The sequence below is a fragment of the Leucoraja erinacea genome, chromosome 14, assembly GCF_028641065.1.
Source record: "Leucoraja erinacea ecotype New England chromosome 14, Leri_hhj_1, whole genome shotgun sequence".
NCBI classification, from domain to species: domain Eukaryota; kingdom Metazoa; phylum Chordata; class Chondrichthyes; order Rajiformes; family Rajidae; genus Leucoraja; species Leucoraja erinaceus.
The window spans coordinates 32,713,796-32,737,312 of record NC_073390.1 but is presented as its reverse complement, the minus strand read 5'-3'; the positions used below and the strand labels follow the sequence as shown (position 1 = coordinate 32,737,312).

Below are 23,517 nucleotides of genomic sequence, written 5' to 3'. Positions count from 1 at the left end.
TGCACAGCCACAATGGAACATAAATAATTTTAAAACTAACACGTTCAAAGGAGAATTTATTATGATTCTGACAATAAATGCTTGTTCAAAAAAATGTTTATTTTACATGAGGAGAAATCAATGTAGAGATTTAAGGATTGACTTCCAGAGCTTTGGAATCCATATGAGTAAAAGGCTGGCAAATCTCACAGATAGAACATTCAAAGCAACATAAGTGTCAAGTGTCTCGATGACACTACCTAGTAAAATAATTAGTGAAGTCACATCTTCTACACATTTCCTTGTTCTGTTAAAGCTTAAAACACACTGAACCACCCTCAGTACATATATGCGTTTGTTTATATCCAGCACACACCTTACATAATAAATATGAAGCACATTATGTCTCTAGTACAACCCAAATATTACAAAAATAACACAACCACTCTGCAACTTATTTGTCTGTAAAAAAGTATAGCAGTTATTTACAGCTTTAAAAATGCCTCTGAAAAATATACACCTATTACTCCCAAAACGCAAATACAAAATGGCAGCTTCCCTTCCCTGCTTTGAGCAGTTCTAACTAAATGGCAATACTCACTCTGAAGGTCTGTGTTCCTCACAAAGAATAATAAATACTTGGAAGGAGAGCCAGTCAGAATGGAATCTATCCAAAAAGGCATAGATTCTTCTATATAGAATAATGGATGCCAGAAAGTGAATTATAGATTGAAATCTAATTGATGAGTCCAGATTCTAAAATGAAACCATTTAAAAATGAACTGAAATCTTTCTCATTGGAGTCAAAGGTTCAAAAGTAATTAGCATCTGCTGAGATTGCAATGCACACAGTTTTCATGTGTTTTTTCAAACAATTTACAACAGGATCCAGTTCACAGGACCTTTGGTGGGTATACCAGTTGCAGCCATACTGTGCATCAATGACAAGCATAGAACTAATTAATGTAATGGCTAATTCTCCATGTAGATCATGCATCAGTTAGACATTGTGCATTTTGCAATGCACAGTTCACACACAATCTTGACCCATACAATTGAAATAAAGCCAAATTTAAAAAATGTATAAGACAGTCAAAGAATGTACATGGATTTCTGTATAAACCATGGTATATAAAATATGTTAAGTACCTAATAATACATTGCAACCCTGAACTAGTGATTGGTATGGCTGTTCACAAAAGGCACCGTTTCTCTGTTTACAAATTAAGGACTCTGTAGTCCTAAACGGCTCTGGTTATTAACATGTCCCTAGATAGTCTTAAGGCACCAAGTAAAATTTCTTCCACCATATGTTACCATCTGATGAAGAAGTTGCATCATGGATCCAATAACAACTTTGTCAATACACTCCATGGAGAGTCTGAGCACTTTTTTATCATAACTTTTGCTTGAGTTTGTGGCTTTGATTGAAGTGAAGAGCCAAGGGAGACTATAAGCCCAGGCTACAAGATTTTTCAGTTGTACACAAAAGTATGGAGCTATTGACTTAGGCCAGGAACATAAACATGATTAAGTAGGCTAGCAATGCCCACTGCAGACGTTGGAGTTGTGGCTGAGATTTACTAATATCACGCATGTCTATTTACTCTCTGTGTATTCTCTTTCTCATTCACCTCGGGAATTCCAAGAGCTTTCTAAAAATGCCAAGTGGAGCATTTACTGTGTTTTTGCAAGTAGTTTATCCCAGCATTCTATGCAGTTGTAAAAGCCTTTCGTTAATCTATAGGGCCTCAGATGACCTACTGTACCTGTCACAAACTCAAAAACAAATCTAAGCATTGGCACATGAAAGGATCACAAGATTTTTATGTCTGCCTCTTACACCTGGTGCTTCAAGTTCCATTGTGGTTTCTAGAGCTTAACGTCCATCAAAGTCTCCTGTGTGTTATTAATCAACTCACCGACTTCACAATGGTTCCAACTCCTCATCAGCAACAAGAAACAGAACACTACTGATTGGCCATTCTGAAAAGTTGACACAAATTGCTGCATAACTTAGCAGATCATGCAGCATCTCTGGAAAACATGGATAAGCTATTTCCTCTGTGCTGACAGACCTATTCCATACATTGGCTGTTGTGCAGGGGACAGGATCTATGAATGAATCAAAGGCCACTGAGCAAATAGGTAATTTTCTCCAATTTAGGTTTTTAATTATCCTCCCAAGATACTTTTTTTTTTAAAGCAAACCCAAAGCTAAATAAGACAAAATTAATAGCTCATGTGGCAAAAATAATTGTTCCATTGGACATTGGTGATCTACTCATGCATATCTGAATTTCATTTCTATACACTCCCATGGAATGTTCAAGCTAATTTCAGATTGCAACATATGCCCATCAATAGTATTTCCAGCTGAGCTGTACCAGTTATCCAACCCCAGGAACAGGAGACATTATTTACAATAAAACTGTCACTGAGCTTAATATGAAAACATTATGTACAATAATATCAAATCATTAATTAAATAAAGAGCAAATATAAATTGAAATCACCCAACACAGTGCATTCTAGATATTTCCTTGACAGAATGCGAGAGTTGTGGAAGGGTAGTAGGGTGATATATGGCAGGCGGAAACCCAAGATGTGCATTTCCCGCTGGTTTCTGTCACTAAATACTCCACTTGATAATTACAGACATTAAATTAGTGTGTTTTTGACTACAAATGAAGCCTTGTGTTATACATGTTTCCAATGGTGGCAGAAATGTTAAACACCATAATGTGTATACCCTACGCAAGCTTTTAGGGTTGATTGGATAAATATTGCAACCCAATTATCCAAATTTGTTAATTGATTCATACAAGTTCATACATTTCTGATATATCCCAACCTGTAAAGGACCACAGAGGAAAAAATATACTTAAATTCCGTAACAAAAGAAAATTCTTAAAATCAAATGTAAAATATTGATGTGTGCAAACAAGTTGTGCCAATTCCACTTGTCACACATGCTTTACTTATCTTGCTTTGACCCAACATAAAAAGTGCTTGAATCGTTTTTCAAATGTACTGTCTTGGCTTTACACATTCTGCAATCAATTCTGTGCATTTTAAAGTTCCCGGTGATGCAAAATTTAATTTAATTGAATTGATTGGAGTTCAAATTTTTTTTTAATTTTCAAAGTGGGTTCAGGAAATTGAATTCATCAATCAAGTGCGATGGAAATAGAAATGACTTGCGTTTGGTGACGATACCATACATTAGATTGCAGAATTCAGTGATCCTACAGCAGCACTAATCCTTTCACTCATTTGCTTGTAAATATTATTGTAAGGTTACCCTTTACTGCCTTTTCCACCATGTTGGAAAAACTGCCCATGCCACTGATCTCACCATGTACTTATTATTGCACTAATCTTATTCTTTTTATTCCTCCCACACTTCCATGAACTTATATTCTGCTACTCACCTACACCCTAGGGGTAATTTGCACAGGCAATTAAACCCACCAATCTACACATTTTGGGATATAGGAGGAAAAACACAGTCACAGAGAGAACATGCAAACTCCACACAGACAGAGATAAACTGTCTTCATCCATGTGTGACATATCTTAAATTCATCCCTCACAATTCCATGCCTCTAGTCATATGTTCTTTGAAACAGAAGAAAAACAATGTTGAGGGTGTCTCATTTATCGCATCATATGCACCATTTAAAGCATTTGTTTATCATGAATCTTAAGAAAGAGTAAATAGAGAGACAATAGGGCATTAACTATGGGCCTTCTACAAGAAGATACTTCATTGGAGTAAGGCCACATAGCAGCCACTAACCACATCGAGATGACAGAGATGCTCTGAGGTGAAGGCCTCAGACCTGAACTTAGACAGGCTTCAGACACTTTGATGCAAAGGCCTCTGCTCAGATCAAACATTAGGTTTCCACTTGGGTTATCTGTTCTTGGACATTTTTTCTGAACTTTTTCCTACTTCAAAATATAAAAACTTTTTTTTGTATATGATTTTTTTTTTAATAGCACCTAATACTGAATCCATAGGTGTGTGGCAGTGTAACTTAGTGGGCCACTCGTGATCCATGGTTATCCTAGGCATGCAGGCACATGTGCAAGTGGCATACACTGCCTGCAGTGCCACAGCTTTGGTATTCTTATCACTGGGAACTCTACATGACACAAAGAAATTGTTTGTGTCATGTAGATTGTTGTCCAATAACAATGTCAATGTTGTACAATGTTTAAAACAAAGCTCAGTGTTTTGAAGAGAATGCTACGGTAAAATAATTGTCTAATATTGAACCTGCAGAGGCTGACTCCAATCCTCCACAGGATGTTTTAGTGTGGTTGTGTCTCTCTACTACTTGGCATTGGGTGGGTGGGAGATTCCTCTTTCAAGGCCTGTACTTTTCATTGTATCTGTGGATTGTCACACAGCCGTGGTAGGAAACAGATCTTGGCATGGCCGCCATCGCTGTGATGATTCCTGTGGCTGGGTCGTAACACGTGATAGTATCAGAGGCCTCTCCGGTTTCTTTCCTGCCGCCCAGGACGTAGATCTTGCCATTACATACAGACATGCCACAACTCTCCTGCGCATCACAGAGAAAATAACATGTATGAAAAATCAGGTTACAAAAAACTACAACGTTAGATAACTCCATTACCTGTTATTGGAGTAACAGTGAATGTAACAACTGGATTATATTGATAAGCTATAATAAGGTGTTTTTCATCATTTCATCTTTAATAGATTCCGTGACTATGGAAACAGCCCACATTGCCCACAAAGACAGAATTGACACAGGATATCGGAGGACTGAATAGAGACCATCTCAATATTTTCAACAAAACAGTACATCTTTCATTTCTGGGAAAATTAGCAAAAAAAGCAAAGTGATATGATGAACACACTCACAATATAAATGCCGAACAGAAGTTGTCATAGTTACCTGTCTGCTGAAGGTATTGACTATATGCATCCAGTAATCCTCCACTGGATCGTAGCAGTAGATTGACTTGGTGAGACCCCCAGCCACATATATAAGGTTATTCAGGGCCACTGCAGTGATACACCGTTTAGCAATAGGAATGGGGGCACGCAGCAGCCAAGTACTGATGGTCGGGTCATAACACTGAACCTGTTGGTGAAAATAAGTACTTCTATTAATATGGTATCATATTAATATGGTATCATGACCACGGGATGTGCTGAGTGGAATAGATAAGTTAATAGTTAGATATACGTGTATGGGCACTGAAACCAAAATATGAATATATTCACAGCTACTGTGAAATGTAACGATAACACAAATACTTACAGTAAAAATGTGAAAATGTGCACAGGCATTGAAACAATTGAGTAAATGCATGGAGATGTACTTAAAAAAATATATACAGACATCATAAAAAACACATTCATGTTCACACGATTACAGTAATAAGTATATGAATGTATATGAATACCAGCGGGCCTGGAGCGGCGTTTCCTGCCGGGGACCGCCCAGAACCTCGGCTTCGGCGGCGGCACAGCGCTGGAGCGCTATCGTGGAGCGGGTGATGCCCTACCCGGGTCGCCGCGCAGGAGCTCCGGTGAGCTGAAGAACCACCAGGAACAACTTCGCGAGGCTGCGGGACTGAGAGCGGGCCGCTGCGCCGAACTTTATACCGGGAGCCTGGGATCTCTTGATGAGATCACCAGTAGTGGAGCTCCAACCGGCGCGGCATTGTCGGCTTCGGAAGCCGCAGCCTCCAGTATGGAAGCGGCCGTTCCAGGGTTCCCAAGCCGCGGAGAGGACTCTTCCGACGCCGGAGCAACATCACCCGGCGAGAACGGCATGGAACACCGGGCCTCCGTAGAGGCAACTGTGGAGGCCTCAATAGGCCCGACTATGGGTCAACTGGGGATGGGACTGGACTTTGTGCCTTCCCTCATAATGGGAACCATTGTGGGGGGATGTTCTTTATGTTTAAGACTCTTATTAATGTTATCTGTATTCTTTCTTTATGTGCTGCAAAATGGCAAGAAGCATTTAACTACACCAGGTGTGTATGTGACCAATAAAAATACCTTTGAATGCTTACTGCAGCATTTAATTTTGCAAAATGTGCCCTTACCAACAAAACCTCAAGACTGCCAAACAGGAACAGACTATCTACTCTTAGTCTATGGGTCAACAAGAACTTTAGGTAAATTCCCAATGTAAGACAAGCCAATAATAAGACTTGGAATAGAGCCTGCGGTGTTCTTGGCCTTTCTATCTCATTGAGGCATTGTTTGATGCAAATTTTTGCATTGTAATAATACACCACACAATGCTTTAAGCTCAAGAAATGCTTGTGGGCAGTGCGCTGTCAGCTTTTCATTACTGAATGCAAAACAAAGCATTTTTGTTGCCATTTCCTGGTTTCTACAATAAGCAGCTCAGTCTGATTAGCAGTGAAACCAACTTGAAATTCAGCTCCAGTTACATAGAAAATAGGTGCAGGAGTAGGCCATTTGGCCCTTCGAGCCTGCACCGCCATTCAATATGATCATGGCTGATCATCCAACTGATGAGACTGGAAGATAAAATAGTAGCTGCCCACACTTTCGAACAACTAACGCACTGATAAAATAACCCGTGAGTGAACTATGCACATCAGGAGGTCATGAGTTCCATTTCTTCTCAGCAGTATGATGACATGGCGGTTAGTGCTGCAGAATGGGTGAGGTTCGATCCCGACCTCGGATGCTGTCAGTGTGGAGTTTGCACATTCCCTCAGTGACCAGGTGAGCTTCCCCTGGGTGCTAAGATTTCCTCCCAGAAGCATATTGGTGGGTCAGGCAGCTGCTGCAAATCATGACTTTGTGCAAATTAATGAAAACATTATGGAGAGAGTGGAGGGGCATGCATAAGAGCCAAATGTCAGGTACTGGGAAACAAGGCGAATGGAACAAATTGGATTGTTCCTCAGGGAGCCAACAAGAATCTGATGGGCTGAATTACTTTTTTATTTAATCTTTGTAAGTATAAGATAAAATAAGCAGGTTATTGCAGGAAGCACATTACAACTTCCAGCATTATCATAGTCTGTAAGGAGATCAAAAAGACCAAGCTGTATTGCTAAGCCAAATGGCCCTGTCTCCTGATAAATATAGTTTATGTGGTTTATGCAAGGCGGCATGGACTAGCATGTCATAGAATTATAGAGAGATAACAGCATGGAAACAGGCCCTTCAGCCCACTGAGTCTATGCTGACCATTAAACGCCCAATTTTAAACCAATTCTACCGTAGCCTATTTTATTCTAGTTACATTCCCATCAAATCCCACCAAATTCAATCACTCATCTATACATTAGGGACAATTTACAGTGGCTAATTAATCTACCACCCACACGCCTTTTGGATATGAGAGTAAACTGGAGCACCTGGGGGTAATCCAGGCATCTCAGGGAGGACGTGCAAACTGTACACATTCAGCACTAGAAATTAGGATTGAACCCGGGTTGTTAGAGTTGTGTGGCAGCAGCTTCATCAGCTGTGCCAGTGAGCTGCCCTTCACCAGTTGCACACTGCAGGCTGTTGCACATGAGTATGAGTGTATGTGCCGTTGCATGCACGTGTGTGTGAGAATGCGCACGGACAGATGTGGACAGAGATTTTAAAAATCCCAGTTGAGAAGGGATACATACTCAGACGTGTTTGTGCATGATCCTCTAAATACAGTCATTCCTCGTTTGAAACAAACCTTATCGGAACATGTGTTGTCGTCGGGTCCTCCTCCAATCACAAAGAGCTTACTGACGCAGCTGACCACGGCGGGGGAGCTGACTGCTTCCTTCAGTGGCTCAACTTCAATCCAGCGGTTAGAGAAAGAGTCGTAACACTCCACACTGTTTAGTCGATTGACAGCCGTCATAACCACCCACAGCATACAGCTAGAGCAGAGCACAGCACAGGAGAGTTGCTCGTTAATGGAGATCTTTGCGAGGTAACTTTTATCGCAGTCCCTGATACAATGGCTTTATCTCAAACACCAAATGCCATTTGAAAATGAGGTTTGAAGCAAGAGACCTGGTACCCAGCCTAAACATTTATTAGGTATTCCAGCCTCAGGCATATCAATAACATGGTATACTAAGGACAATGGCTGAGTAAAGAAAGAACTGTAAGCTCGCAGGCTTTGGTTGATTTTAGACTGGTCAGTGTCATGTGGTGCATCCGAGTGCCAGGGGATATCCTAGCATTACGGGAGGGAGAGATGTTTTAGTACTGCTTGGGAGGAAATTTGTCTTCTCACACTTCTGGGGATTGGGCACAGGTACACCAGTACAGTTGGGATGGAAGATCTGTTTTCATACTGCCAGAGGGGCAGTATTCTAATATTGTTGGGAGGGGGCGGGGATGGAGAGATAGGAGATTATGTGTTCTAGCACTACTGGAGTGGGAGAGTGTGTTCTAGTTGTGCTGAGTGAGTGTTCACACAGGGCTGGAGTGAGGCAGGTAATCGACTGCTGTAGAGGTTATACGTGTTCCAATACTGATATTGAGGATGTGTATGTTACAGCCCTGCAGGGGAGGGTCTGTTTGCCTTAGTACTAACGGGGAGGGTCTGTATGTTCTAGTATTGTTGGAGTGGGTCTGTATGTTCTAGTACTGACATGGAGGACCTGAACTTTCTGGTACTAATGGGGAGGACCTATATATTGTGAAATTGCTAGGGAAAGCATGTGTTCTAGTCCTGCTGGGCAATGTAGATGTATTTTAGTTCTGCTGGGGAAAGTGAATGTGATCCAGTACAACTGGCATCAACATTTGCGTTCTTGAACATCCGGGAAGGAGGGCTTCTGCTCGGGAACGCATCAGAATTTTGTTTTTGTTCTAGAACTGTTGGAAAGGGGTTGTTGTTGGGTACTGGATGTACATTTTAGGACCAATGGGGATAGAACATGTTCTAGAACTGCTGGGGTGAGTGGGGTGCTTGATGCATGAGGTACTTTTTACTGAGGGAGGGGACCTGCAGCCTTGTACTATCCTAGAGAGGGTTTTTTCTAAAACATGATAGATCCATTACCAGTGCCTTGCCAGTGTGCATCAGTGGATTATTTGCGCACATATGTCAGGTAAGTACATCACATCATTACAATTTAAATTCTTGGTCAAAGTCATTGCCTGCTGGAAATATGAGGAAGGCAATCAAATCTTGAACACAGATGTACACAGATCCCTTTTCATTCAAGGTAAAGTTGGTAGAAATGAGGCACCTGATGATTGTTTAATATCATGTTGTCATTGTCGTCGCAACTCACAAAGCAACCATATGTGCCATGTCGTCGTTTGACCTAATTAGCAAAGTTTCAAATATCCTGGAACTTGTGTTAGAACAAAGAAAATCATGAGCATTCACATCTCAGTGTCTCAATTTCAGGAATACCTGTATGCTTCGGTACAAAGGGAAGAAAAAGAAGCAAAGGATATGAGCAGGAAGTTCCAATTAAAAAGCCTCATGGCCACTTTCTTGCTCCATGTTTCACCTACATTCAGTAGGGCTGCATTAGGTGTGAACAAAGCAGTACATTTACATAGCTGTATTTATTTAATCTTCATGAACTATACAGTCAGAGAATTACAGCCCTGAATGGGCCCTACAGCCCATCAAGTCTGTACCAACTATCAAGCACCTAACAACACTAATCATACCCTAACCTAGTTTATTCTATGTTCTCATCAAATCCCCACCCCACAGATTATACCACTCATATCACACAGGAGCATGTACATTGCCCCATTAACCTATCCACCAAAATTGTTATTTTTGAAGTGCAGAAAACTGGAGCACCTGGGGTCACTTGCAAACTGCAAAATCCACACAGACAGCACTGGAGTCGGGATTGTAGTAGTAGTGTAGTGGACCAACTATGCCACGGTGCAGGATGTAACTCTCCCTCTACAATGTCCTATCAAATATCCCCAGCTCAGGGACGGGGAATATTAACCTCATGCTGCCCCACTGAATATTCTCTGCACAGGTACATCATGGTAAGACACGGAGTAGTGTTTCCGCTCTATGACCCAGTTTGTAAATATATATATTTATCCTGTTGGGAACTTATGAGGGGTAGGAACAGAAATGTCAGTTGACCCCTTGAGCTTGCTGCGCCATTCAGTCAGAATATGGTTGATCCACACTCTGCCTCAACCCATTTCCCCTCTCCACGTACCTCCTGTGGTTCAAATGTCTGCCACGCCCCACCTTGGATATATTAATTAATTCCAACTGATACACAGTTCTCTGGAATAGAGAATTCCAAAATTTCAAGTCATCTAAGAAAATAATTCCCATATTTTCTTTGTCTAAAATGTGAAAAGCCTGGGTCTTAACTATGCCTACTTGCTTTAAGAGGCTGTCCCACTGTACGAGCAATTTCAAGAGCTCTCCCGAGTTTAAAAAAAAATCAAACTCATGGTAAGCATGTAGCATGTATGTCGTAGCTCGGGACATCTCTTAGCGGCTCGTAATGCTAACGGCAGGTACTCTGGAAACACGGTAAGCTCGTGAAGACTCGTGCAGATTTTTCAACGTTGAAAAATGTCCACGAGAGCCCCGAGTACCTACGAGCGGCTATTACCACAATGTTCCGAGTTCAAATCAGGGAAACTCGGGAGTACTCTTGAATTAGCTCGTAGAGTGGGACAGTCCCTTTAGGTAGCTCCCCTCAGCATCCACCCGGACAACCTCCAGAATCCTATAAGATCACTATTCATCATAGAGCACAATGAATATAGGCTCAATCATTCTTCATACAGTATAGCAATCCTTCACCCCCCCCCTCCCAGGAATAAACTTCTACATTGTACCTAAGCAAGCACATCCTTCCTTAACTATCGAGACCAAAACTGTATGTAGTACTCTAGGTGCCATCTCATCTGTGCCTGATAAGTTGGATCAAAGATGGACACAAAAGCTGTAGTAACTCAGTGGGACAGGCAGCATCTCTGGAGAGAAGGAATGGGTGGCGTTTCGGGTCAAGACCCTTCTTCAGACTGAAAGTCACGAGAAAAGAAGTCTCGACCTGAAACATCACCTGTTCCTTCTCTCCAGAGATACTGCCTGTCCCGCTGTGTTACTTAAGTTTTTTGTGTCGATCTTCGGTTTAAACAAGCATCGGCAGTTCGTTCCTACACGTTGGATCAAAGCTTCCTTCCTATACTACTCAATATCCAAACATCCCATTAGTTTTGCTAATTGCTTTGCTAACACTTTTAATTTCATCACAACATTTTATAGTCTCTCACCATTCAAATAATAATAATTTGCTCTCATTCTTCCTTCCAAAGTGAATAACCTCAAGAACTTTTTATAAGGAGTCATTTCATGGTTACAACTTTTTATAAGGAGTAATTTCATGGTTATAAGAGTCATTTCAGCGGTAGAGTTGCTGCATCACAATGCCAGAGACCTGGGTTCAATCCTGACAGGAGGTGCTGTCTGTGTGAAGTTTGTACAGTCTCCCTGTGACCTCGCGGGTTTTTTCCGGATGCTCCGATTTTCTCCCTCATTCCAAACACAAGCAGGTTTGTACGTTATTTGACTCCTGTAAATTGTCCCGACTGCCTCGGATTAAACTAATGTATGGGTTAATGAAGGGTCTCGACCTGAAACGTCGCCTATTCCTTCGCTCCATCGATGCTGCCTCACCCACTGAGTTTCACCAGCTTTTTTTGTCTACTATGGGTGATTGGAGGTCAGTGTGGACTTGGTGGGCCAAAGGGCCTTTTCCAAACTGTCTCTAAATTAAACTAAGTATCAGAGGGTTAAAAGCAAGACAGACATAGTGAGCAAAATATCAGAGGGGCTGAGAATCTCTCTGGAAACAAGAACAAGTATTAGGTTGAGAAAAACGTGCACAATCTGCACAGAAAGCTAGAAATGCATTGGTGCACAAGACAGGTGTGAATAAAGTAGTGCATGTTAAAGTTACAAGTAATAAAGTCAGTAAAACAGAATATGCTACACATTTGCAGAAGATCAAGCAGTATCTGTGGAGAAAAGGTTAACTTTCATGTCAACAATTAATCCCCAGATCTAATGAGAAGTACTTGAAAGATATTTTTAAAACCTATCATTATAATAAGCAACCAGTTTGAACAGGTGAGTGTAGTAGGTTGACAGATCCAATATCACTGCGATGGCCTGGAATATTCCAGATGGTTAGCACATAATGATTGGCTGTTGTAGTAGCCTGTCAGAGTGCTTCTGGCATACCTGTTGCTAGGTATTGCGGTGCCTTCAATCAACAGCCGCATTCCCTAGACCTGCTTCGGTCTGCTCATACGCCACTGCAGTGTGGCCTGCAACAGGGAAGCAGGCTAGGCTGGGAGGAGAGAAAAACAACAAAGGCAAACGCAGAAGTGCTCAGTTTGAGACTGGTTCCGGCCTGTTGTGCCTGAAGGAACTTGTACTTACATGGAAATGCTTCACAGTCTCATGTCGAATGAAATAATTTTTTGAAACATTACACTATTGGAAAATATAATGGAATGTCCAGAATAGGGCATGGAGAGAAATGACCAGTCTTCTTTGGTAGTAGGAAATAACTTTTCATACCTTTCATTCATTGTTCTTTGTACCTTTCCATACCTCTAGTTTCCCTCTCCCCTGACTCCCAGACTGAAGAACGGTCACAAACCAAAATATCACCTATTACTTTTGTCCAGAGATGCTGCCTGAATAAACCTGAAGACGTTTAATAAACCTGAAGATCAAACATGTTACCTGCTCAACTAAAGCACACTTGTCAGTACACATTCCCACTTAGCCATCAAAGAAACTAATTTAAAGCTGTTTCAAACCAGCTTCAATTAATCACCATTTACGCCAACATTATTTTCTTTGAACCATTATGAATTGAGTTAAAAGAGGCAAGCAAAGGGAAACTCTAGTTCTTTTATTTACTGCTTAGTTCAGACCGAAAAATTATGGTTTATTTAATATTTCTTCTTACCTTGCCAAGAAGGACAGCCATTTTGTGACGCCACCTGCCCTTGTTTAAACAGGCCACTCGCATCCAGATGTTCAACTGAGAGTTATACATCCACACATCACGACTGTTGATTCTGCCGCCTGTTACAAACATAGAGAAACTGAACACCCGGCCTTCACTTGGCTGGAAATTGGGCTTGCGCAGTGCTTTTATAACCTTTACTCCTCTGACTGGAAATAGGGCCCAGGTTAATACTTTTACTGCTTCATCTTCAGGCTTTGATTTTACTGGAGAAGCATATGCCGGATTTATATTATGTCCACTGGATGCTTGTAGAAAGAGGGGAAACTATTTGATCTAGATGGGGAAAATCATAATTGAAGGGCTGTTACTTTGTTTAATGAGAAATTATCTCTGTTTCACAAGAGAGTAATGAAAATCTCAAATCTTATCCCTTGAAATATTGCAACTATGGGATTGATTATCAATAAGGGCATCAAGGGATATGGAGGAAAGGTGGTTATAGGTGGTTTAATTGTAAGGGTGAATTTAAACTTCAACCATGAACCTCATACTCCAATGTGAGTAGCCTGTTCAGGGAAGAAAAATCTGGACACCACTCTCTAATTCTATAGTCAGTGGGGACTACTCAAAAAGTCGGTTAGAACAATCTTTAGGGCTTGAAGACAGTCTGGAATCCAAATCAGTCAATGGGCAACTTCAATGTGCAGCCCTTCTCTAGGATCAGCGCCACACACCTGTCAATGTAGCTGCACCATCTGGGTACTCCCATTCCCGAATGCAACCTGCAACAACCCAGACCTCCCATTCACACACTAGCAGAAACTGTGCTCATTGAGGTCACCAGTTCAACCGCTAAATTTGTAAGTAATTTGGCTGATTATTCATATGTTGCCCTTGCAAGATTATTGCAGGTCAACAAGCTCTTCTGTTGACCAGGTGCCAATGCATTCCTCTGGTTGTTCACCCACAGGAGGTGGATGCACCATGAAGTGCAGCAGTCAAAACTGCTGGTTCCGATTGTGAAACTCTGATATCCCAATTGGCCTTACTTTGAAGTTGGAGGAAGAGATAAATGGCAAGAGCAAGGATAGTGAGGTCAGAGCAACTAAAGGGCAAACGCAGTGAGGAAGAGGGGATGGTAGGGAGGGAGAGAGAGAGAGAGAGACAGGAGAAAGTGTGTGTGTGGGTCAGAGTGAGGGTGAGAGAGATTAAGTGCATAATAAAAGTATATTTGGAGAAGGACATTGATAAAAAGTTACCAAAGAGATAAAAAGGAAGTGGTAAGAAATGGAGGACACTCTTGTCAGTTCCTTTATAAAATTGCTCAAAAATTGCTATATTTAAGAGGGAGTTAGATGTGGCCCTTGTGGCTAAAGGGATCACGGGGTATGGAGAGAAGGCAGGGATGGGATATGGAGTTAGATAATCAGCCATGATCTTATCGAATGGCGGTGCAGGCTCGAAGGGCCGAATGGCCTACTCCTGCACCTATTTTCTATGTTTCTAACAGGATGTGGGGCCTGTAAATGGATAATCAGGAAGAAAACTATTGGCAGTTGCAGGAACAGTTTAATGGATTCTGCTTAAATGCTGCTGATATAATTATTTCACATGAAAAAAAAGTACTCTCATTCACTCAAGCAATTCCACATTGCTGACTGCTGTACGAGTCAATCCGAGAGTGTGAAAAGACAGCGTGTGACCCACTGTATCACCCTGTACCAGAGTGTGAGAGCAGACTGTGCATCACTCTGTGCATTTACTGTAGTCTTGCGTTCCTTTACCTGTTACAAGGATGTCATTCCTCAGGGCGCACACTGCATATTCCGACTTAGTGAATTCTGGGAGTTTGGCCAGTGACTTCCATTCTCCAGTCATTGGGTCATAGCACTCAGTGTAAGGCAGATTGAAGCCTCCCACGCGCTCACAGCCTCCGACCACCACAATAACTTCGGAGTAACCTGTAGACCTGGAGGGAAGAAAATATGGAAACATATAGAAACATAGAAAATAGGTGCAGGAGGAGGCCATTCGGCCCTTTGAGCCAGCACCACCATTCATTGTGATCATGGCTGACCGTCCCTTATCAATAACCCGTGCCTGCCTTCTCCCCATATCCCTTGACTCCACTAGCCCCTAGAGCTCTATCTAACTCTCTCTTAAATCCATCCGGTGATTTGGCCTCCACTGCCCTGTGTGGCAGGAAATTCCATAAATTCACAACTCTCTGGATGAAAAAGTTTTTTCTCACCTCAATCTTAAATGACCTCCCCTTTATTCTAAGACTGGCCCCTGGTTCTGGACTCGCCCAACATTGGGAACATTGTTCCTGCATCTAGCTTGTCCTGTCCTTTTATAATTGTATATGTTTCTATAAGATTCCCCCTCATCCTTCTAAACTCCAGTGAATACAAGCCTAGTCTTTTCAATATTTTCTCATATGACAGTCCTGCCATCCCAGGGATCAATCTCGTGAACCTACGCTGCACTGCCTCAATCACAAGGATGTCCTTCCTCAAATTAGGAGACCAAAACTGTACACAATACTCCAGATGTGGTCTCACCAGAGCCCTATACAACTGCAGAAGAACCTCTTTACTCCTATACTGAAATCCTCTTGTTATGAAGGCCAACATTCCATTAGCTTTCTTCACTGCCTGCTGTACCTGTACGCCAACTTTCAGTGACCGGTGTACAAGGACACCCAGGTCTCGCTGTACCTCCCCCTTACCTAACCTAACCCCATTGAGATAATAATCTGCCCCCTTGTTTTTGACGCCAAAGTGGATAACCTCACATTTATCTATATTATACTGCATCTGCCATGCATCTGCCCACTCACTCAACCTGTCCAGGTCACCCTGCAACCTCCTAACATCCTCTTCACAGTTCACACTGCCACCCAGCTTTGTGTCATCCGCAAACTTGCTAGTGTTGCTCCTACTTCCCTCTTCCAAATCATTAATATATATGGTAAACAGTTACGACCCCAACACCGAGCCTTGTGGCATTCCACTCGCCACTGCCTGCCATTCTGAAAAGGACCCGTTCACTCCTACTCTTTGCTTCCGGTCTGCCAACCAATTTCCTATCCATGTCAACACCCTACCCACAATACCATGTGCTCTAATTTTAGTCACCATTCTCCCGTGCGGGACCTTATCAAAGGCTTTCTGAAAGTCTAGATACACTACATCCATTGGCACCCCTTCATCCATTTTACTTGCCACATCCTCAAAAAATTCCAGAAGATTAGTCAAGCATGATTTTCCTTTCATAAATCCATGTTGACTTGGACTAATCCTTTTACTGCTATCCAAATGCCCCATTATTACCTCTTTAATAATTGACTCCAGCATCTTTCCCACCACCAAAGTCATGCTAACTGGTCTGTAATTCCCCATTTTCTCTCTCGCTCCTTTCTTGAAAAGTGGGATAACATTAGCTATCCTCCAATCCACAGGAACTGATCCTGAATCTATTGAACATTGGAAAATGATTACTAATGCGTCCACTATTTCTAGAGCCACCTCCCTGAGGACCCTGGGATGCAGACCATCAGGCCCAGGGGATTTATCATCCTTCAGTCCCATTAGCCTACCCAATACTATTTCTCGCCTAATGGAAATGTCTTTCAGTTCCTCTACCCCCTTAGATCCTCTGTCCTCCAGTACATCTGGGAGATTGTTTGTGTCTTCCTTAGTGAAGACAGATCCGAAGTACCTATTCAACTCTTCTGCCATTTCCTTGTTGCCCATAATAATTTCACCCGTGTCTACCTTCAAGGGACCCAAATTTGACTTTGCTTCTTTTTTTCCCTTAACATATCTAAAGAAGCTTTTACTGTCCTTCTTTATAATGACAGAGAGGATGGATCATGGCAATCAACAGATGAATGCCACTATATACTAACTGACATTATCTTGCACAAGCCCTTGCCTAGCAACTCAGTGTATTCCAGTGTCAACAATGACCCAGGCATCTTTTTCAGGGCAGGACTTGAAAGCTGAGGTTTCCAGCCTGGTTACAATTTGATTCTGTACGTGATGAATCTCAGTTGTTCTGTGTCAAAGATTTCCACCGGTCTGTTGTGACAAATCACTATCTAAATAATCTCACTTCACGCAGTCTATCCTAATCTACCCCAGGACTGCCCCCTGCTCCTTAATGCAGCCAACCATAAGGGTAGGGATCGGCTTTACATAAAGAGAGGCCACCCAGGTTATTTCTGCCATGGCTAGGTCTCAACCAAACTGTTTACAGGGCAGCGAGAGTCTCAGGAATCTTCACAAAAATGTTGGGTTTTGTTTACCCCCTCACCTGCGAGGGCGAGTCCGTGATGACATCATCTCATTGCCCAGCACATGGTACCTCCTGGCTTCGTGCAGAAGCTGGTAGCATTCAGAAGAGTTCTGAATCAGCTGGTCTCCTTCCACTGTCTGCACAAAGTAATTGGGGTGCAGTAAGGGAAGCCTGACGTGGGTCAGGACCTCCTTCATCATGGACCTTCTACGCTCCATGTCATGATAGACCCAACGCATCACGGATTCATACACCGTCTCTTCCTTGTTGATAACCAGGTCATCACTGGAGACATAGTCAATAAGCTCGTCTTTCTCCAGCCCTAGGAACTCCTCATGCTGGGCTATCTCAGAGAACTTTTGCAGGCAAAAGCCTCTGCATTTGGAGTGCAAAGACTTCAGGGAGTGTGTGTCTGCAAACTTCTGGATGCCTAAGCAGTTGCAAGGATCAAGTTGCTCCTCCAGGAACTTGGCACATGCTTCACGGATGGCACTGATCTGGAAGAGGCTGGAGGTTTCAAAGAGATACTGTACATTGTCCGTGGTGATCCTTACTCTTCCTGTGTAGACATATTGCAGGAATTGGTCCATGGCTTCAGCATGAATACCATTAATCTCCACCAGCATTTCTCTGCTCTCTCGGTGATCATTGCAGAACATGGCTTTGAAGTAGCTGCTGCAGGAGGAGAGGATTGCTCGATGGCAGGGAAATTCTCGGCCCTCCACAGAGATGACCACATCAGTGAAGAGCCGGCTGCTCCTAAACTCATTCAGCATCTCCAGGATGGTTTCGGCATGGGACGAGCCCAAGGAAAAGTCATAAACCTCTTGAGTTGTCAAAGGTTTCTGGTCAATTTCAAAAACTTTGCGTTTGGTGATGGGTGAGTCATGGAAATGGCTGTCATCCCTGTTAATACGTCGGCCTAAGATCAGCACCATTTCTTTATCCGGCCGCTGTATGCAGCAAGATCCTCCTGTGCAATCCTGTGATCAGAGGGGAAAATTCAATTACAATTTTAACAAATGAACTGCACATTATCCCCCCTCATGTGGTCTTCAAAATATATATTGAATGTAGTAGGGGCAATGTTATCAGGAACAACAGACTAGTAGTAACTGTGTGTAGGAAGGAACTGCAGATGCTGGTTTAAACCGAAGATAGACACAAAATGCTGGAGTGACTCAGAGGGATAGGCAGCATCTCTGGAGAGAAGGAATGAGTGACATTTTGGGTCGAGATCCTTCTAGAGACTAGTCAGGGGAAAGGGAAACGAGAATAATAGACAGTGATGTAGAGATATATAGAACCAATGAATGAAATATATGCAAAAAAGTAACAATAATAAAGGTACTTGATGGTCGACAGGCACAAAGGGTCTGTTCCTGTGCTGAATGGCCCTATGATAATATTGAAGTGGAAGAAAAACAGAGAGTCCTGGGATATACATAATATTTTGACATTGGCAGAACAAAGAAGGTTTCGGCCCGAAACATTGCCTATTTCCTTCGCTCCATAGATGCTGCCTCACCTGCTGAGTTTCTCCAGCATTTTTGTCTACCTACAATAATAAAGGAAACAGGCAATTGTTAGCTGTTTGCTAAGTGAAAACGGGAACCTGGTACGATGTGGGTGGGAGAGGGATGGAGAGAGAGAGTGTGCAAGGGTTCCTTGAAGTTAGATAAATCAATGTTCATACCACTGGGTTGTAAGCTGCCCAAGCAAATTAACAGCTAAAATTGTTCTGCTTTGAAGACAAATGGGATATTAAAAAAAAGTTCTAAAGAGGTGAAACAACTTTCAGTGGAGGAAAGGTGGCTTAATGGTGCAGTGGTTAGTGCTGCTACATCACAACTCCAGTGGGTAGGATTCAATTCTAGTCTTGGTTGTAGAGTTTGCCAACTTCATCCCACATTCCGAGACTGTGGTGGTAGGTTAATTGTCACTGCAAATTACCCCTTAACTTAGGTCATTGGAAATAAAATCAGAGGGGAATTGATGGGCATTTGAGAGGGAATAAATTTCCGGAAATGGAACTAATGGAATGACTGTTCAGAGTCAACATGACCTAAAGCAATGAATAGCTTCTTTTTAGATAAGTAACAGGCCAATAACGGAGCACTAAGGCACAGTAAAGAAGACAGTTGTGAACTCTTGTGACCTGGATCATGTCTGAAAAGGAAATTGGAAATAGATTTTACTATGTTTTGGAAAGGAAGTGGGCGATGTAAGGGAAAATAAAAAACCTGAGGGGAAGGAGGAAAAAACTCTAATTCAAAATCAAAACAGGAAAGGCTAAAAATATTATACTAGTCAGATTTTAAATGTAGAGAGAAAAACTGTGTCAGGTTGAAGTCCTTTCATCAGAACTGGGAAAAGTTAGTTAAATGAGTTTTAAGTTTGGGGGAAGGGGGCAGACCCCAGATAACTTCCGGGGAAAGGGTGATGATTGAAGGTCACAAGTGGTGGCAGTGCTGACTGGAGAAGTGGGGGAGGCGAGTTGATAACCACAGACATGTCTGCGGGAGGTATAAATAGGCGAATTAAATTTTTATTTGAATTTACCACAAGAGGAAGCACAATTAAACAGAATGCATGGCATGTGCAATAGCAAGCTAGAACGGTTGGTTTTCTGAAATTGCGGTATTCAGTGTTGAGTTCGGAAGGCTGTAGTTTGCCGAGTCTTTAAGCACGCATTGAACAATTTTGAGACCAAAGGCAGAGATCAGAAAAGGAGTGACTTGGAGAATTAAAGTGACAGGTAACTAGAAGTGCAGGGTGACCCCTGCAGGCTGAAGAGAGGCATCTGACAAAGCGATCACACAATCTGAGTCTTTGTTCCGATTAATTGGTAGTTGGCGTACTATAGAGATAGCACAGACACGTTGGACAAAATACCCCACACCCCCACGTCTGCGCTGTACCATCCCTTGCGTAAATGTTTAACCTCTTGACGTTTTCGTAGTATGCATCGCTCAATAATACAAATTTGTGGGATGGACTATTAAATTATATATATATATATATATATATATAAATAATATATATAAATAATATATATATATATATATAGAGACGTGCTGTCTGTATTGTGGTGCCATTGATGAATTGTGCTACAAATGTAAGTACTGTAAACAGGAAAATAAGAAAGAGACACAAGGAACAGCAGATGCTGGAATCTTCAGCAAAACACACAGTGCCGGAATAATTCAGCAGGCCAGGCAGCATCTGTGGAGGGAATTGATAGGCAATGTTTCGAGTCTGGACCGCTCCTCAGACTCCACAAATCGTATTAAAAAAAAAGTTAAATATTTGCATAATCGTCCAAATAATAAACTCTGTGCAGGACCTGGCTGGTCTGTACACGGATATTTTCTGCCACCACGGATGCGACTATTCAATGTTTGAGAAGGAACTGCAGATGCTGAAAAATCGAAGGGTTTCGACCCGAAACGTTGCCTATTTCCTTCGTACCGCAGATGCTGCCTCACCCGCTGTGTTTCTCTAGCATTTTTGTCTACCAGCGACTATCCAATCCCAGGTTAATACATGTAAGAATAATTGGCAAAGGTTGCTTCAGTTAAACCGACGGCTCTATTGTAATGAGCGATGCAGTGCTTGGGGTTCGTCGTTCATTTGCATTGGACCAATTGCACTAAAAAAAGCTTCAATCAAAACAACCATGAATCACGTGGCGAATGTACGTAACATACACGGAACAACAACTGCAACACAGAGCGCAACAAACAAGCACAGACCCGACCAAAGATCTTTGGACCCGACCGACACACTGCCGCCAGCAATGTAAGTGTCAGCTGTAAAGTTTACAATAAAACATGAATCGAAATGGCCCTGCGAATGTCAGCCACAGGAAGTGCTTTAAAACATCTACCATCGACGCCAGCATGTATAAACAACACCAACGAGGAGACTGGGAGAGTTTTTTTCTCTACATTTATAATTATCCGTGTCAGTTTTACACATGACAGCGCTGGATAATAATAATAATAATCATCATAATCTTTATTTATATAGCACTTTTCAACAAAACCAGTATTTGAACCAAAGTGCTTTACAGAGATTGATTAAATTAATTGAACAGATCAAATGGATAGGCTTGCCCTGCAATTGTACCTGTCCATTGTTGAGGAAAAGTAGGATTGACTATGTTTTTATCCCTCACATTCTAATAACCGTAAACACGATCTGAACAAGAACATATTTCGGCAAAATAGTTGAGTTCGAGCTCATAACAAGCCGCTCTCCCATCACATGATTCTTGACACGTGTCGTAAACTGCGGCTAGACACAAAATGCTGGTGTAACTCAGCGAGACAGGCAGCATCTCTGGAGAGAAGGAATGGGAATAACCTGGCTAATGCCAGGCTACATCAGCTGTCTGGTGTTGCCAAGAGCTTAAATCAGCAAAGAGGAAAATAAGTACACCAGACCGGAAATCTACGCGAACTGGTAAACACTGAGATACAAGAAACGGCAGACGCTGGAAACTTAAGCAAACAAAGTGCTGAAAGAACGCAGCGGACTAGGCAGCGTCTGTGGAGGGAATGGACAGACGACGTTTCGAGTTGGGACCCTTCTTTAGAGTGATTGACCAAAATGATTCCGTCTGATGGGCCACAACCTGAAACGTTTGTCCACTCTCTCCACAAATGCTGTCTAACCCACTGAGTTCCCGCAGCACTTTGTGTTTTGGCAAACAGGGAACTGTGAAGTCTCATCAGACTGTGCGCCCTCTCCCGATCATTCCACAAATCTCAAATACAAATCACAAAACATGGCTTTATACTGATTAAGTTAAATATATTAAAGTTTCTTTATAAAAAATAATAAATTTACAATAGAGCAGTGCCCCTGGTACATTCTGTCACCTCATCGATTTATCCGTTTGGGGATACTGTTCATTTTATTCCACTCTACCAACTCTTGAGTCAATGTAAACAAAGCTCTCTCCACGATCACATGGGAGAACAATAACAGTCCGCGTCAGCACCATCTTTATTTCCCAATGAGTTTGCTGTAAACGGAATCACACAAGCAATACTTTGTCAAAGATCCTCGACTCATTTCAACGGATTTAATGTAAATAATTTCCCCGGCATTTTCAACCACCGCACCAGCTCCCCGGCATCAATCCAAACAGAATAACGATTATTAATCGCCAATCGCGTTCAAAGTAATTGTATCTTTGTTTGACACCAGAATTTATTTCCGTTTGCCTGGAAAGAAACATCTAAGTGTATATATCTCCGCTGACTCAAACTAGTGGACTCTCAATATTCACATTGACTCAATAGTCGACTCAGTTGTGTTTTGAAACAGTTCACTCATTTGTAGGTATAATAAGTTTTAAATCGGCAAGTAAAAATAAAACTCCTTACTGTTTAAGTGAACGACGATCTGCGCCACAAACGACTATTCCAAACAAATATTATTTTTTCTTCTTAAGTCTTCCTGCTTGTTGAATTCCTAAGTAGCGGGTTTGATTCCACTTTAATCTTAGATGATACCAAGGCAGAATTTTCTTCTAAGTCTATAACTTTGACGCCGTTGCAGTATATCTGTTCTTGTTACAAAATAACAACCACTCTTCTTCGTTGTCCTTCTCCTATTCCCTGCTCACTCTGAATCTAAACAAAGAGCGACAGCATCAGCACCTACCCATTGCATCAGCGTCGGCTCACACAGCGTGCCGGGAATTGTAGTCTTTACAAGAATAAACTCTTGCGCCGCCCCTGACTCCGCCCAAACAACGACCAGGAACCATTGACTACAATTCCCATCGACTTTGCGCGCTACTTAGGTGAAATCCTCCCCATCAATACGTATGTTTATTCTACCAGCAGGTGTTGGAACAGCAAGTGCGAAGACAGGGCACATGGAAAACTACTGCCACGGATGCAGAAGAGGTGTCAGATCTCAGGGTGGTGGAATAACTCAGCGGGTCAGGCAGCATCTCTAGAAGATATGGATTCGTGGATTCGATGGATTACTCCAGCACCTTGTGTAAGTTCTACACATGATTTCAGCATCTGCAGTTGCTTGTGGCTGGCGTCTGATCCTTCATGATTTGCAACTGCGAAATGGAGAGGAGGATGCCCGATGGAGCTCCGTACATAACTCCATTGTGTTCAGCAAAAGGTTTTGAGATTTAAACTATTTTCGTTTCACAACAAATGCTCCCGAGCAGTTGAGTACCTCATGACAGGACTTGGCTGCTCTGGGAGGACTGGAAGGCAAAGTCTC

The 23,517-nt window shown here is 42.2% G+C and overlaps 1 protein-coding gene across 1 annotated transcript; it reads right to left on the bottom strand.

The window, feature by feature from the left end:
* Positions 1 to 77: 77 nt before the first annotated feature.
* On the bottom strand, positions 78 to 23,124 carry LOC129703541 (kelch-like protein 24). The gene is given in 8 exon segments (XM_055646110.1): positions 78 to 4,553; positions 4,914 to 5,102; positions 7,695 to 7,856; positions 7,858 to 7,884; positions 12,952 to 13,070; positions 14,739 to 14,923; positions 17,275 to 18,239; positions 22,653 to 23,124. Coding segments are annotated over 7 exon segments (1,800 nt in total). The 5' UTR covers positions 18,195 to 18,239; positions 22,653 to 23,124; the 3' UTR covers positions 78 to 4,355.
* Between the last annotated feature and the right edge of the window lie 393 nt (positions 23,125 to 23,517).